The sequence below is a fragment of the Sminthopsis crassicaudata genome, chromosome 4 (assembly GCF_048593235.1).
Source record: "Sminthopsis crassicaudata isolate SCR6 chromosome 4, ASM4859323v1, whole genome shotgun sequence".
Classification (NCBI taxonomy): Eukaryota; Metazoa; Chordata; class Mammalia; order Dasyuromorphia; family Dasyuridae; genus Sminthopsis; species Sminthopsis crassicaudata.
Window position 1 is genome coordinate 151,123,327 of NC_133620.1, and position 17,666 is coordinate 151,140,992.

The 17,666-nt window shown below is 36.6% G+C and overlaps 1 protein-coding gene across 1 annotated transcript; it reads left to right on the forward strand.

Annotated features, from left to right (window-relative positions):
- Positions 1-1,695: 1,695 nt before the first annotated feature.
- FUCA2 (alpha-L-fucosidase 2) lies at positions 1,696-17,358 on the forward strand. Its single transcript, XM_074309651.1, has 7 exons — positions 1,696-2,104; positions 4,271-4,458; positions 9,510-9,849; positions 11,535-11,745; positions 12,466-12,656; positions 14,743-14,851; positions 16,579-17,358. Exons 1-7 carry the CDS (start codon positions 1,863-1,865, stop codon positions 16,717-16,719), a joined length of 1,422 nt encoding a protein of 473 aa, XP_074165752.1. The 5' UTR covers positions 1,696-1,862; the 3' UTR covers positions 16,720-17,358.
- The last annotated feature ends 308 nt before the right edge of the window (positions 17,359-17,666 follow it).

Below are 17,666 nucleotides of genomic sequence, written 5' to 3' on the forward strand. Positions count from 1 at the left end.
GAGGGAGGGAGGGGGGAGGGAGGGAGGGAGGGAGGGAGGGAGGAAGGAAGGAAGGAAGGAAGGAAGGAAGGAAGGAAGGAAGGAAGGAGGGAGGGAGGGAGGGAGGGAGGGAGAGAGGGAAGGGAGGGAGGGAGGAAGGAAGGAAGGAAGGAAGGAAGGAAGGAAGGAGGGAGGGAGGGAGGGAGAGAGGGAAGGGAGGGAGGGAGGGAGGGAGGAAGGAAGGAAGGGAGGGAAGGAAGGAAGGAGGGAGGGAGGAAGGGAGGAAGGAAGGAAGGGAGGGAAGGAAGGGAGGAAGGAAGGGAGGAAGGAAGGGAGGAAGGGAGGGAGGGAAGAAGAGAAGGGAGGGAGGAAGGAAGGAAGGAAGGAAGGAAGGAAGGAAAGGAGGAAGGGAGGGAAGGAAGGAAGGGAGGGAGGGAAGGGAGGGAGGGAGGGAGGGAGGGAAGAAGGGAGGGAGGGAAGGGAGGGAGGAAGGAAGGAAAGGAGGAAGGAAGGAAGGAAGGGAGGGAGGGAGGGGAGGGAGAGAGGGAGGAAGGAAGGAAGGAAGGAAGGAAGGAAGGAAGGAAGGAAGGAAGGAAGGAAGGAAGGAAGGAAGGAAGGAAGGAAGGAAGGAAGGAAGGAAGGGAGGGAGGGAGGAAAGGAAGGAAGGGAGGGAGGGAAGGGAGGGAGGGAGGGAGGGAGGGAAGAAGGGAGGGAGGGAAGGGAGGGAGGAAGGAAGGAAAGGAGGAAGGAAGGAAGGAAGGGAGGGAGGGAGGGGAGGGAGAGAGGGAGGAAGGAAGGAAGGAAGGAAGGAAGGAAGGAAGGAAGGAAGGAAGGAAGGAAGGAAGGAAGGAAGGAAGGAAGGAAGGAAGGAAGGAAGGGAGGGAGGGAGGGAGGGAGGGAAGGAAGGAAGGGAGGGAGGGAAGGGAGGGAGGGAGGGAGGGAGGGAGGGAAGAAGGGAGGGAGGGAAGGGAGGGAGGAAGGAAGGAAAGGAGGAAGGGAGGGAAGGAAGGAAATCCTTCCTTCCCTTCCTTCCTTCCTCTTTCTCTCAAAGTCAACCCCACTTGATAGTACAGGATGGAGAATGCTGGATTTGGAGTCAGAGGACCAGTTCCTAATTCTGCTGTGTGACCCAGGGCAAGCCCTTAGTTTCTATCTTAGTTTCTCAGGACCTGCCCTGGAAGGTAATGTTAGGAAGCATTTATTTAGTGTTTTACAATTCTCTCTCATTTGATCCTCTCAAGTGCCTTGAGCATAAGTGTTACAATCATTCTCATTTTACAGGTAAAGAAACAGGCTGACAGCAATTACGTGACTTATTCGTTTTCATACAACCAATGTCTAAAGGCAATATTCGGACCCAGGTCTTTCAGCTTTCAACTCTGGCACTTCCCTACCACCGGAACGGCATCCAAAGTGACTTTCCTCTCTAAACTTACAATCCTTTCGGTCTGTGATATTCAAGTCAAGACAAGTCGATAAGTATAGATTAGATTAAGAGCACCTAATATAAACCAGGCCCTGAACTGAATCCTGGTGATACTAAGAAAAGTCAAAAACAACTGTGACTTCCTCAAGAAGGTCACATTCTAAAGGGAGGGGAGGAGATAAATGGCAAAGAAGCTCGCAGGAGATATACGGGAAAAAAACAAATTTCTCAAGCCAAATGATAAAATCAGCTAGTCCGTAGCTTTGCGTGCAGGGATTGCTCTGGGGAGAGTCTTCTCCTGGACTCTCAGAAAAGAGGCTTGACCTCTCGAGTCAGGTGACAGGCTATTGGCTTAAAGGCGGAAGGGGAACGTGGGGTTGAGCTGCGCGGCTTTGTCCTATCAGGGTGCTGGAACTCCTGCTTCTGACTGCTGCGGCTTTTCTCCAGTGGAGAGAACATGGGAAGGCGCGAGAGCTCTGCCAGGCTGTGGGCCGCATTGTCTGCCGGCCGGCCTCTGCTGCCGTTCCTGTTGCTCCAGCTCCTCCTGCCAGGATGCTCCGCTGAACCCAAGCGCTACAAACCCACCTGGGAGTCTCTGGACGCCCGCGAGCTCCCCGCCTGGTTCGATGAGGCGAAGTTCGGCATCTTCATTCACTGGGGAGTATATACTGTACCCAGCTTCGGGAGCGAGTGGTTCTGGTGAGTGCGCTTTCGTTGTTTGCTTTTCCCTCGGTCCTCTTTTGAGTTCTGCTTCTCCCTCCCTCCCTCCCTCTCCTAACCACTTCCTCTCGCCTCCAACCTCCTCCCCCCAGTTACCTGTCCACTTCGATGACTTTTGGGTGCATCCCTCCGCCTCTCACTTCCTTTACTCATTGTGCCTTTCCATGCTGTTCTTGCTTTCACTCTGGTATACAGATAGTTAATAAATGTTACTGAAAATTAAAAAATTAAAAAAATTAAAAAATTAAAAAAAATATACTTATTCCTCCCCAAGAGTTCCAAAGCATTTTCGAAAAGTATTCCCATTGTCTTCATACAATCCCTTTGTAGGGAGCAGCAATTAGTCAGCATTTAAGTGACTACTATATTCCAGACACTGCTAAACAGTGGGGACACTTAAGAAGTAAAATAAAAAGAAACAAAATTGCAGTCCACTCTTTCTCAAGGAGCTCGCTTTCCAATAGGGAGACAACAAAAATGGCCTTGCAACAAATGTAAAGATTCTGGAGATACTCCCTGAGGGAAGGGGGGGTGGGGTTTTCAAGAAAGACTTTATGCAGAAAACTGGAATTTCATCTGATTAGTGAAGGAAGCCAGGAAACTAGAGTTGTAGAAAGCAGTAATATTCTTGGTGGAAGTTGGTATAGGCAGGGAGGAGAGAAGTGGACTGTTTGGGTAAAGCGCCGCCCACATAGTAGACAAATAATTAATAACGGCTTAATATTTTGGCAATGTTATGTGTGAAGACCTGCAGATGTGGTTTGGATTGTCCAATAAAGATGTAAGAAGACTGGCTATAAAGGAATTTATATGGCAAAGAATTTTATAGTATTTGAACTAGGAAGGTAATAGTGAGCCATTGGAATTTAAATGACAGTGTTGCCTGGTTTAACTCATAGTCTTTATGGGATAAAAAGATTTTCCCAGAGAATGGGACGGTGTAAAGAGGGACAGAGTGATTTGATGAAAAATGCCTTGGATCTGAAGTCAGAACCCCTGCGTTGGAATCTTTCTGTGGAAATATTTCCCAAAATCACTTTTCTCTGGGCCTCAATGCAGACATGTAAAAATGAGAGTTGGACTATGAGCTCTAAGCTTCCTTAAGGCTCAAAATCTTTGATTCTCTGACTTTTGTGTTGCAAATAAGTAGGCAGACCATTCAGAATAAAGGTTTTTTTTCCTTTTTTTTTTTTTTTTTTTTTTAAAGATGGAAGGGTAAACGAAGAGAAATCTATTTTATTTGCATATTAGTCTGGATCACTAGAATACTGAAATGATATTTCTTCACTATTTCAAGGATCCATATAAACTCTCCGAGAGTAGAGTTTGTTTCATTTTTGTCTTTGTTCCTTTTTACTTAGTAAAGTGACATGGTAGGTACTTAATGAATGTTTGTTAATTAATTGATTTGGTCTGCTTACAACAACTAGAGGAGGGGAAAAAAGTATTTAATAAGCATTTACTGTGTGTCAGGTTCTGTGCTAAGTGCTTTACAAATAATATCTCATTTGATCTTCCCAGCAACTCTGGGAGGTAGGTGCTATTATTATCCTCATTTTACAAATGAGGAAATTGAGGCAAAGGGAGGTTAAGTAACTTGCCCAGGTTCACAAAGCTAGTAAGTGTCTGAAGCTGGATTTGAACTCAGGTTTTCCTTATTTTAGGCCTAACTCTCATCTATTCTATCACCTGGCAGCCTCTATAAACTGTAACAAGGATTATGGATTTTTTTTTTTTTGAGTTGCTTTAAAAATTCAATTAAATTCAACAAACATCTATTCAATACATATTATGGGCCATGTTCTGGATAGAGAGTATACAAAAATTAAAATCTAACAATCCCTGCCCTGTAGGAATTTATATTCCTACTCCCGTGGCCTTTGTTCTTTTGAGGAACCTTTTTGAATTTAGCTGGGCAGGTGACATCTCTTTTCGGACACAAAGTCCAGGCCTCTACTCAAAGCATTCCTAATTTCGTAGGATTTACTAGTATTGGCTTAGTCTCCACAATTAGGGTTACCTCTGCACCATAATTAGCAGGACTGGAGGCTGGGAGGGAGAGAAAAAAAGAAAAAGAGATTTAATACATGCCATCATTCAATTGTTAACCATGAGTACTTCAGACTTTTCTTTTTCTCATTTTAGGTGGTATTGGAAAGGGTTAAAATTACCAAAGTTTGTAAACTTTATGAATGCTAACTATCCTCCTGGATTCACATATGAGGAATTTGCATCAGAATTTAAAGGAACATTTTTTAATGCCAGTGAGTGGGCAGATATTTTGGAGTCCTCTGGTGCCAAGTACATTGTCTTAACTACCAAACATCATGAAGGTGAGTGTAATACTAAAATAAAGCATTTAAGTGCCTATTTGTAATGATCTTGGGTTGATTTTCAGGAAGTCTCTGGAGCAGTCTTGTTCAGTAGAATAATCACCGAGAGAATAGTCAGGTGTTAAAGTCCAAAGTCCAAATTCTTTATTGCCTCCTTGCCTGGGGCCTAGCTAGCTTTCTTAGAGGCCTTCCAGAATCTTGGTTTCAGTGGAGAAGTGCAGGAGGCTGATGAAGATGGAATGAATGTGTCTCTGGCTCTTCTCCAAGACTGTCTGGAGCCCTTCTGAGTCTGACCTAAGATGGAATGAATCTCTCTCCTTGGCTCCGAGAGCTTGAGCTCCCACTTCCAATCCACTTGTCTTTGGCTCTGAGTCTCAGAGCTCTAATATGCTTTACCCTGAGTATAAACCAATCATTATATCGCTAGGAAACCATTATTTGTTGTAAGAGTAAATCAATCATACTGAACTTAGAGAATTATTAATCACCATGCTAAATTAGATAACCATTGTCTCATCAATTCCATTGAGTTAGCACCTTGTAAGGATCCTTGTTTCAAGCTCAGAGTTCTGGCCCATAACATCTATTATGTGCCAGAAGCATAGTGTTAGGTGGAATACAAAGAAAGGCAAAAAAAAAAAAAAAAAAAGTAGAATTGATAATGCCTAGGGGAAAGTATAAACCACTACTTAATGGTTCTTTTTTTGTGATTAGAAGCAAAATATTCACAATAAATACTAATAAATGGAAATGTAAGAACCTATAAGAATTAAAATTTTAAATATTTATATTTGGATTAAAGAGAAAACAAAAATGTTTCAACTAAATAAAAATAGTGCCTTTGCTGTGTTCTTTTAAAAATCTATTTCTTCAGTTATAAAGCAATCATCCAGATCTTTGCAAATTTCCTTATATTCCTGATTTTCATATTATAATACATTTGGTAATTTTTTTATTCAGTTGTTTTTCAGTCCCCAGTCTTTGTGACTCCATTTGGGATTTTCTTGGCAAAAATACTGGAGTAGTTTGCCACTTCCTTTTGCAACTCACTTTATAGATGAGGAAACTGAGGCAAACAGGGTTAAGTGACTTGACCAGGGTCATATAACTTTTAAGTATCTGAGGCCAGATTTGAACTCAGGAAGATGAATCCAGGCTCTCCACTTTACCTACTTAGCCAATCTAGCTATCTTTCAGAATTTAGTGTTGTGAAATTATTGTTTGTCTTTCATTTTGGAAGAGGACCATGAGATCAAGGAGGTGATGGTATGACATGAAAGTGAGTTGGGTTTATGTTTTAATCATAAAACTCCAGAAATCCAATTTGGGAGAGGAAGACCCTCAGATTTTCTGGTCCAAACAGAAACAATTGCTATTTATAGACCCAAACAATGACCAGTTGGACTTGCCTTGGGACCTCTTGTTAGCCAGTAAGTGAAAGCCAGAGTGATTTGGGTTTAAGGTGTGATTCTTAAGAAAAAAATCTAGCTGGTAAACCCCAAGATATCTTGGGAAGTTTCAGTGATCAAAAAAAAAATACATTCCTTTGGTAAGGGTATGAGACCCTATCAAGAAAGAAAGGAAAAAAGAAAGAAAAAAGAAAGTTGTGTTGCCTAACTGACCACTTCTGAACTTAGAGATTGTTGTTAGTCTTTTCTTGAAGAGGATCATGATATCTGGGAGATGATGCCATGACATGCAGGCGAGTTGGATTTAAGTGAGGGAGGGTTGTGTAAAATCACCAGCCTTACTTTCTCCTCCAGAGACATCTGAGCCCAGTGGCAAGATATGTACATCAATATTGTATAACAGTGGGCAACTAAATGGCTCACTAGGCTTACCCTCAAGAAGACCTGCATTAATGCAGTCACTGCATTAATCATAGTGTTTTTTTCTCTTTCTTTACAATGTTGTTTTTATTTAAATTCATCTAGTTCTATTCATTTCACTCTGCTTCAATTCATACAGATCTTTCCCACATCTCTAGCAAAATAGTTTTCCGTTATACTTTTACACCATAATTTGTTCAGTCATTCCCTAATGGATGGATAACCTCTTAGTTTCTATTTCTTTGACTCTATAAGAAGAGATGCTATTAATATGGGGTCCTTCACTTCTTAGGTCTTTTTAAAGTTTAGGTCTAAGAGTGGGTCAAAGCATAAGTACAATTTCTAAGTGGTTAGATTGATTCACAGCTTGACTAGTAGAAGTAGAATGTGCCTGATTCCATGCAACCCCCTCAACTTTTGTTTTCTTTTTTTTCTTTATCATCTTTGCCAATCTGATGGATGTAAGGGAGAACCTTAAAGCTACTTTAATTTATGTTTCTCTGATTATCAATGATTTAGAAGAATTTTTCATATGTCTGTTAAAGAATTTCTTTCTTTACAAACTATGTCCTTTAATTATACATTAATTATTCATAAATTTGAATCAGTTCCTCATATATATATATATATATATATATATATATATATATATATATATATATATATATATATATATTGGAAATGAGATGTTCATTAGAGGAACTTGCTACAAAATTTTTTCTCACTTAACTTTCCTTGCTAATTTTAACTGTATTGTTTTTGTTTTCTTTTTACTTTTAAAAACTCAAAATGGAAAACTGCATTGATCTATTAATACAAAATACAATTTATCAGCATCCATTTGTATTTGCTACAGTGGAAAGGCACCTAGCTTGAGAGTCAGAAAAAAGACATGGCTTTACATCCTGAATTTGCTAGTTCCTGATAATGTGACCTTGAACAAATGACTTAACTGTTTTACACCTCAGTTTTCATCATTAGAAAGGGGGATAAGAAGAAATAAAATAGTAATAAAAACTTTAAAAAAATTTTAGGTAATCAAAATGGCCATTTTATCTTCTGCATTTTTTTTTTTTTTGGCATCTCTCTTATCTGGTCATAAACTCATCTCTTATTCATTGCTCTGAAAGGTTTTTTTCCTTGTTCCCTTTGTTTATGATGTGATCATTTCTGTCTTGGTGTATGGTACGAATATTGATATAACCTAATCTCTGCCAGACTGGCAATACTTTTCAGTTTTTGACAAATAGTGAATCCTTACCATTCTAGGTGGGTACTTTAGGTTTACCAAACACTGTAGGCTATATGGTTTATTTGATTTTGTATGTTCTAATTTGTTTCAGTGGTCAGACTTTATTTTAAAATTTAAACCAAATCATTTAGATGATTACTGCTTTGTATTATAGTTTAAGATTTTGTACTACTAGACCCCCTAACTTCCTTTTTTTTTTCATTATTTCCTTTGAGATTCTTAATCTTTTGTTTCTCCAGTTAAATTTATTTTTTTTTTCATTTAGTTCTATAAAATATTCTTTTGGTAGTGTCATTGGTATTATATTGAATTGAGTAATTTAGGTAGTATTGTTATTTTTGTCATATTAGCTATATCAGATATAGATTTATATTTTTGTAAAGAGTGTTTGCAGCCTACTAGACAACTACTAGAGTTTATCTTCCTTTTGCTTCCTTCCTTTTTTCCCCTTCGGTCTATAACTTCCTCATCATTCTTCCTCTGCCAGCAAAGACACCAGGAGTTGTCTCCTAGCCATCCACTGTGCTCCCTTCTTTAGGTAGCTGTAGAACCCCTCCTAGCTGCATGACTGTTCACCTCTCCCAGTTTCTTAGATGAAATGGGAACCTCCAATTCTTTTCCTTCTTAAAGAGGAAGGAGGAAGATGAGGAGCATCAGCAAGCCTTACCATCTATTCAACCAGTGTCTTCTATAGTTCTCCAGGCCTTGGCATATGCTCTACATATCCCCAAGTAGATGCTTGCTGATAAAACCTCAGTAACCCTAGGCTTTGCCATTTGACTTAACACTACACTTTTAGGACAGCCATTGTTTTTCTGTTCTCTTTATTACTGAACTATCTTTTGTATGTTGTCTCTCTCTCTTCAAGTGAGGTCTTTGGGATCAGAGATTGTCTAGCTTTTTTTTTTTTTTTTAAACTCCATCATTTAGCACAATGATTGGCACATAGTAAGTTATGATAAATGCTTTTCTTATTCATAATCCCACCAATGAGTTAATTATGTACTGACCAGAGTGCTTGCCAAAAATTTCTTTAGTCTACAGTTGGTTGATTCAGAAGCTATAACTCATTTACCTCTAAATCAGCTGCTAAATTCATGTTCTCATTTCCTGGCAATAAACAAACACTCAGCAGCAGCATCTTTTTCTAGAAATGATTATAAGACAGAGAATATTAAAAATAGTTCTTTATCAAGTTTGAGTTCCCCATAAATGTTCACAAGATGGTCAGAAAAAGCGATACAAGACACTTTCAAGGTTTCTCTTAAGAACTTTAGAACTGATTGTATGGCACTGGCACAGGATTGCCCAGCATGGCATGCTCTCATCAGAGAAAGTGTCATGGTCCGTAAAAAAAAATGCAGAATTGAATTAACTCAGAAGAAATACAAGATGCACAGTTAGACATATGTAAAATGTATGGGATTGCTTGTCATTGGGAGGAGGGTATGGAGGGAGGGGGGGATAATTTGGAAAAATGAATACAAGGGATAATATAAAAAAAATTACTCATGAATATATACTGTGGAAAAAAATTCTAAATAAAATTAAAAAAAAAAAAAAAGATGCACAGTTAGAGAATCAACCCCAAATGTTCATAGGGACTATTTGTGTCTGACCTGTGACAGAGTGTTCCAAGCTCATATTGTCCTGATCAGCCACAGTTGGATGTACTGACTTGACTTTAACATAGTGATGTCATTTTGATTCTCTATGAGAATGAAAGACAATAACCAACCAACCAACCAACAGTTTGAGTAACCTTGGGCAAAGTCTTTGATAGCTTAGAGCCTCAGGACAATTTATAATGTGGCAAATAACCATGAAGTGGATAATTTGTCTTGGTAGAAGGAATTTCCGGAATACTTTGCTAGATAAAATCACACTGATACATATCAAAAACAAAACAATAAACCTGTACAACCCAGAGGTATATATAAAGATTTTTTGTTTCTTATACTGTTTTTCAGGTTTCAATCTTTGGAAATCTAGTAATTCATGGAATTGGAATTCTGTTGATAGAGGGCCAAGAAGGGACATTGTAAAAGAAATGGAAGTAGCCATTAAAAATAAGACCAAGTTGCACTTTGGCCTGTACTACTCCCTGTTTGAATGGTTCAATCCCCTTTTCCTTAAGGATCAAGCTAATGTCTTTCAAACAAGATATTACCCATCCTCTAAGTGTCTGCCTGATCTCTATGACTTAGTGAACACATACAAACCTGAAATTCTCTGGGCAGATGGTGATGGAAATGCACCAGATACCTACTGGAACAGCACTGGCTTCCTGGCCTGGTTATATAATGACAGGTATTCTATGAACTCTTTATCATTATCTTTATTTTTAAATTGGTGACATTTTAAGTCCTAAATTCCTGTTTTATTGGTTTGTTGGTGTCAAGAGTCACTGTATATAATGTTTCCACACGATTCCTGTGTCAAAATAACTTTGTCTTTTTCTGGATCTTTTGTCCATTACCTTTAGCAGAAGGTTATTAACATGCTTCATTACAGGTCCACTGAATACATAGATGGATTAATCACAGTTTTTAAATCTCTCAGAATTATATTCCTTTACAATGCTATTGTGAAATGTTCTTGTGGTATTGCTCATTTGTCTGCATCGGTTCACATTGCCCAGAGCCCCTTGAAATTGTCTCCTTTGTCATTTCTTAAATATTTCTTTTCTTCTTTTAGGATCAGAGTTTATTTTGCTTGCAATGTAAGGTTAAATTCTCTGTATTGTCCACTGCCTTATCACCATCTTCCCTCCCCAAATCCATCTCTATTTCTGACTTTGGTATTTCTATACCAAATGTGTGTGTAGCATACTCCCTCCTTTAAGTCTCATGTATCTCACTTATAAGTAATAACAAGTTCTACTTCCTTCTTCTGCTGTATGCCTTTTACTTTCCCTTCTCATTTTCTTGAACCATTTTATCCTTTGGTAGAAAGAATTATTGTTTTAAGAGTCAGGAGAACTCTGAGCTTGATACTTCTACCACTGTAGCTATGGCATGCTATTTATATCTCTGATTATGTTTGCTTATGTGTAAAATGAGGACAAAAATAATACTGCCCTCATAAAGCTATTTTGAATGTTAATAGAATTGATGTATGTAAAATACTTTGCAAATCTTTAAATTATATATAGATGCCACTTATTATTGGGGGGTTGAGTTTTGGGGAGCATTAAAAAACAAATACTCCAAATCACTTGCTCAGGGTAGATTACAACTAGAAAATTCTTTTTATATTTATTAAAATCTTTTTATTTTTAAATTCTTGTTCTCTCCATGTGGTATTTAATCTTTTTATTTTTTTATTAATTTTATAATTATTCATTTTTTTGACAGTGTATATCCATGAGTAATTTTTTTTTTTTTTTTTTTTTTTTTTTTTTTTGAGGCTAGGGTTAAGTGACTTGCCCAGGGTCACACAGCTAGGAAGTGTTAAGTGTCTGAGACCAGATTTGAACTCAGGTCCTCCTGAATTCGAGGCTGGTGCTCTATCTACTGCGCCACCTAGCTGCCCCTATGAGTAATTTTTTTATAACATTATCCCTTGTATTCATTTTTCCAGATTTTCCCCTCCCTCCCTCTACTCCCTCCCCTAGATGACAGGCAATCTCATACATTTTACATGTGTTACAGTATAACCTAGATATAATATATGTGTGTAAATCCAATTTTCTTGTTGCACTTTAAGTATTGGATTCCGAAGGTATAAGTAACCTGGGTAGATAGACAGTAGTGCTAATATTTTACATTCAATTCCCAGTGTTCCTTCTCTGGGTGTAGTTGTTTCTGTCCATCATTGATCAGCTGGAAGTGAACAACTAGAAAAAAATAAGAGCATTGGATAATTCAGACTTACAGAAATGAATTTCTAAACTAAAATTCCCCATGATCTTTGTTGTTAAAGCATGAGTTTCTAAATCAAAATTTCTTGTGATTTTTCTTGGTATCAAAAGATATTGTAATTTTCCTTTTTAGCCCAGTTCGGGATACTGTTGTAACCAATGATCGCTGGGGCCTCAATAACATCTGCAAGCATGGTGGCTTCTATACCTGCACTGACCGTTTTAACCCTGGATATCTCTTGCCTCACAAGTGGGAAAATTGTTTGACAATAGACAAGCAATCTTGGAGTTACAGAAGGAATGCTCTACTATCTGATTATCTCACAATTGAAGAAATAGTGGAGGTATAGTATACATACTAACTACTGCTATGATAACTGTGCAGGACAGTAGCCCGAGGAATTAGGAGGTCTGGATTGTGGTATTGGCTTTTTAACTGAGGAATGTGGGGCCATGGCCAAGTCACCACCTATTCAGAGTCAGTGTGTTACACTAGATGACCACGAAGGATTCTCCAAACTTTACAATACAGCTCAAAATAGAAAACTGCATTGATCCATTAATACAAAGTAAAATTTAATTATTAGCATCTATTTTTATTTGCTGTAGTGGAAGGGCACCTTAATGTGAGAGTCAGAAGAAAAATGGGGGTTCACATCCTGATTTTGCTATTTGCTAGTAAAGTAAGGTGACAAATGATAACTGTTTTGAGCCTCAATTTTTTCATTAAAAAAGGGAGATAATAATATTTGCATTACCTACCTCAATGGATTATTGTGAAGATTAAGGAACTTATGTATGTAAAGCATTGTATAAACCTTAAATTGCACTACAAATGGCAATTAGTTGATGGATTAATACATACATGTGTGTATTATGCAAGGAATTAAAAAAACAAGAAGGAACCAAGTACAAAATTATTTTAAAGTCAAATGAGGTAATATTTGGAAGGCACTTAGCGTGGTTTCTAGAACATGATATGCATTTAAATGCTTGTTCCCATTCTATCCCTTCTCATAACAACAATAACAATAATATTACAATTGTATCCTTTAATTCTTTAGCAACTTATGCAAACAGTTTCATGTGGAGGAAACTTTTTGATGAATATTAGTCCCACAAAAGATGGCATTATTTCTCCAATATATGAAGAACGTTTGAGGCAAATAGGAAGCTGGATGCAAGTCAATGGGGAATCCATTTATGGAAGCAAACCTTGGCGAGCACAGAATGACACTATCACACCTAGAGTCTGGTAATTAAAAAAAAACATACTATGCCTTCCTTTACTGGGCCATCTCCTGGTGAGGGACTTTCTTTACTAATGCAGATGGACATCTTCTCTGCAACTTATAAGCTTAGGGGGTTGCCTGTAATCCCAGGAGTTTAAGTCACTTGCCTGCCATTGGAGGCAGAATTTGAACTCAAGTTTTCCTGATTAGTAAGACCCTTTCTCTAGCTATTATTCTATGGGTTAACTAATATAAAATACTGGGTGGAAAGGACTGCTTGATTCCTTACGTCTGTGAGGTAAGAGGAAAGGGAGAATTCTTGATTCTATGTATGTAAGAGGGTAGAAGTTTTTCTTCAGAACAGATGTACTTTTAAAATCACACAATAAACTATTGCTCTTTATTTTGGAAGAAAAATAGTCTTAAATACTCAAGAAATCTAGTTGGATGAAGGCTGACAGAAGAATTTTCATGATGAAACACACCCACACCCACACCCACACCCACATTTACATCTGGTTGTCATTACATTCCATGACTTCCCTGATTATCAGAATTCTGAAATTTTTCAGATTTTTTTATACAATAAGTGTGTGTGTGTGTGTGTATGTGTGTAAAAGAGAGACAGAGACAGAGAGAATAGGGTGGGAAAGGAGGGAGAGAAGTCTGGATTTGTGTGTATCTGTGTATGTCTTTGTTGGGAACAGGGAGATGTAAAGTCCAGATAGTATCTTCTTGGCCTTAAGATACTGTCAAGTATTTATTTGAAGGGCTTCCTGTAAATGAGATTAACTTATTTTTCTTGACTACATAGGGAGAAATGGATAGAAATTGCAGAGAGACAGACTGCAAACTGGAAGACTAGAATTTGTCGCATATAGAGAAAATGTGTTTTGAGAGAGATTAAAATGAAAAAAATAACACTTTTGAGTTAAAATATGATTTTCAGAGAATTAAAAACATTTAAAAATTGCTGGTTTCTCTTTATTATCTTTTTTAAAAAATTCAAAATCACTTATGTCTGCACTAGGCAGTTGCCAATCTGTAATGAAATCTGCCCACATCTTAAAATGCCATTAAAATAGATTGGATTTCTGTATATAAGCCTGTATTAAAAAAAGATAAAGAAGCACAATAGTTATATAGAATATGGTAAATTCAGCATGCCTAATCTCAACAGGAATAACTGGAACATAAAGTGGAGTGTGAGTCATTACATTAGCCTAATGTTTAATCTCTGTTCTTATTTATTGTGTGCCTAATACATAATTATCCATACTAATGGAGAGAAGCCAAAAGAAGGAGAGCATACAATTAAAGATAATTTAAAAATAATTTGGAATATTTTTTATTTGCATTTGAACACAGCAAATAAGATGTTCTGAAAATTAATCTTTGAATAAGGATCAAGATTTACCATGAAGATTTATCTTAGGAGACAGTGGCAAGCTTTCAGTGTACTATATTCAGCTACCCTTTTTCCTGCTATCCACTTAAAGTTTATGAAAAATATAAATTTAGGCAAAGACAAATTATATAAGGATAATTATTTTTAAATTTAAAAAATTTTTTAAATTTCAAAGAGAAGTAAAAGTGCAGATCTACCCTACTATTACATACCTAATGTAATTGATATGGTATTCTATAATTAATATAGCCAATTCTATGAAAAACATTCAGGAAAAAGCAGTATTATAGGGAATAGTGAGTGACATAGGAACAAGCTGGGATGTGAAGGATGTAGATATGTAGCTATTTTGTATGTGCATGTGTGTGTGCACGTGCATGCGCGCGTGCATGCTAAAGCAGTTGGGATTAAGTGACTTGCCCAGGGTCACACAGCTAGGGAATGTTAAGTGTCTGAGGTCAGATTTGAACTCAGGTCTTTTTGACTTCAGGACTGATGCTCTATCTAGTGTGCCACCTAGCTGCCCTTAATGTAGCTAATTCTTAAGACTGCAGTAAACTATTCATGTCTTTAAAAAGTGTTTTGATAAAATATGTCTAGACTCAATTCATAACTAGGATGAAGGAATTATTTTTAGATGTTTAAACTTTTAATGGTTTCTTCTTCCTGTTTGTTTGTTTATTTTTTTTATTTTAAAATAGGTATACATCGAAACCTAAAGAAAATCTGGTCTATGCTATGTTCCTTCAGTGGCCATCGTCAAGGATACTGGTACTTGGCCAGCCCACAGCAACTTTTAGGGCAATAGAAGTAAGAAAGAATTTCATTAACCTTTCTATTTCTGGAAATTTACTGTCTGGCATTTTCTGACATATACATATATATATGTATATGTATATATATATATATATATATACATGTATATATGTATATGTATATATGTATATATATATGTATATGTATGTATATATATATATATATATACACACACACAATTTCTGGTTTTAATTTAATTTTATACAAAAGAAATATCTAATAATTTTATAGTGACTATGTATTAGCATTTATTAAATACTCTATGCCAGACATTTTTCTAAGTGTTGTGGAGATATGAAAAAAGGCAGAAACACAGTTCTCAATTCTAAAGAAAGAGAAAAATATGCACAAAATTGTACATAAAAATTTATACAATCTAAATGGAAATTATTCTCAGGAAAAAGAAACTAGCAAATAAGGATTGGGGAAAGATGGGAATGTGAGAATATGTAATTGCCTCTTAGTGGAAGAATCTAAGTCTGGAAAACTGTGAAGCCCAGAGACAGAGGCTGGGGAGTGGTATTGTAGGCTTGGGGAACTGGGAAAAGGCACAACATCAGAAGATGGAGTATAATATTCAAGGAAAAGCAAAGCTAAGGGTAGCTGAACTGCTGAACAAGTTAGAGGGTAGTAAAGTGTAAGAAGACAGGAAAGGTTGGAAGAAGTCAGATTGTAAATAGCAAACAGAAGATTTTTATATGTCATCTTGATAAAGAAGAATGATATGATAAGACTTGTTTTTTGGAAGAATACTTTGGCAGTTGAGCGCAATGGAACAGGGAGAGACCTGAGGTAGGAAGATGGACCAGAAGACTACAGAAGTTAAGTAATGAGGGCCTGCATTAAGAGTGACAGCTGTATGAATAGTGAAATAAGGATGTGTATAACAAGATAAAAACAATAAGACTTAGCAACAGATTGCCTTTGTTAACTAAGTCTATGTAAGGATTTAGCAACTAAGTAATCATACAAGTAAGAAGCCTTTAAAAATTTGAGCTAAAAAATTGAGTTCAATTTCAAAAAAAAGCTAAAATTTTAAAAACAACCATATTCCCATGAATACAAAATGTCTAGATGCTGCTTTTGCTTTGCAATATAATTAACCATTAAGATTCCTTTAGATCTTTTCTCATTTTTTCTAATTTTGTGGGTATGTGGTGACTACCTAAATTCATTTTAATTTTCATTTCTTCTTTTGAAAACTTTTACCTCATATCCTTTTGACCATTTATTTATGAGAAATTGTTCTTGGACATACATGTGTGGAGGAATTCCCTAGATATCTTTGATGTATTTTTATTATATGCTTGTTAGAAATTATTTTTTGGACTGTTCATCTTTTAGCTATATACTAACAAGCTGGGGGTTGAAGCTATTATTCAAACCAAGACAGGCGAATTATTATTTAAAAAGGATTAATGATTCCCCTGTCCTGCTTAATACTGACATAAAAGATTGCTCTTTTTTGTTTTCTCTGATTAGTACACACCTCATTTAATGAATTTAGGATGCCATAAAAAGCCACTAATATGAATTCACCAGATGCTATCACCAGATACATAATGCTTACCTCAGGTGGATGGGAGAATTGTCATTCTTTTGTCAGTAACTGTGATTTTTTTTTTTTTTTAAGAAAAAAGTAAAATAAAGATAACAAAACAGAAAATGGATGAATTAAAGGGATGCATTTTGGTGATTTTTTTTTTCAAATTTAATTGCAGGTGAAATTACTGGGTTATGAACATCCACTTAAATGGACTTCTTTGCCGAATCATGGAATAGTGGTGGAACTTCCACAGCTAACTCTTGATGAACTGCCATGTAAATGGGGTTGGTCTCTAGAAATGAAAAATGTAAACTGAAGGATGCAAATTCATTCTCAAGTTACAGATTTACCTGTATTCTGCTATTTTGCAGAAGCAAAACATGCTACAAAGGAATCTTAGACAGAATCCTTTCTCATTCAATACATAAACAAAACCAAAGAGTAGAAGTAATTATTTGGTTGATAAAAGTTTGTTTTGAGCCTGAATTGCCCAGCTAATTGCTTCAGTTTTCTAATATGCTGGTCATAAGAGATTAGTATGTGTGTTTGTGTGTGTATAATCACTTTAGATGTGACATTTGTTTTCTCATGATCAGGCAGATGATATTCTATAATTAGGTGATTGTAATTATATAGATGTAATTTATTTTGCTTTTCACCATTTTTTCTCTGCTTTAATCTAAGGTTAATTTAAAGACCATTTTCTGACCTAAGCAGAAAGGCTATTTTTTTCTGATCCTGTGATCGGGGAAAAAATGTACTTAATTCTAACATAGATTCATATTGAGTCAAGAAAAAAGTTAAGGATTTTACTGTCCACTGGAGTAAAAACAGATACAACTTCTATTTTGAATATTAGATATTTTCACTTTGCTCCTATCAATCAAATCAGCTACTGGCAACTTTACAATTTATTATAATAATAATAATAATAAAAACCCACCTCATTGTTGTGTACCATTGTTTTTTGGAATTTCTTTTCCTTAAATTAATTTATGCTTTAGGCATAATTAAAACATTCTAGTATAACATGCTGCTTTTTAGTTTAAGAATGAAAATATTTTCAGGGTTTTACAAACAACCAGTAATTATAAGACCATATCAAAAAAAAAAAAAAAAAAAAGCAGCCAAGAATTAGAAGTACATTTTGTCATATACTTTAAAAATACTTGTAAGGGTTAAAAAGCCTCTAGAAACAAGGAATGCAGTTCAAGGCATGTGGGAGGACCTGAGAGATGAGAGGTTCAGAGGCACAGGTGAGTC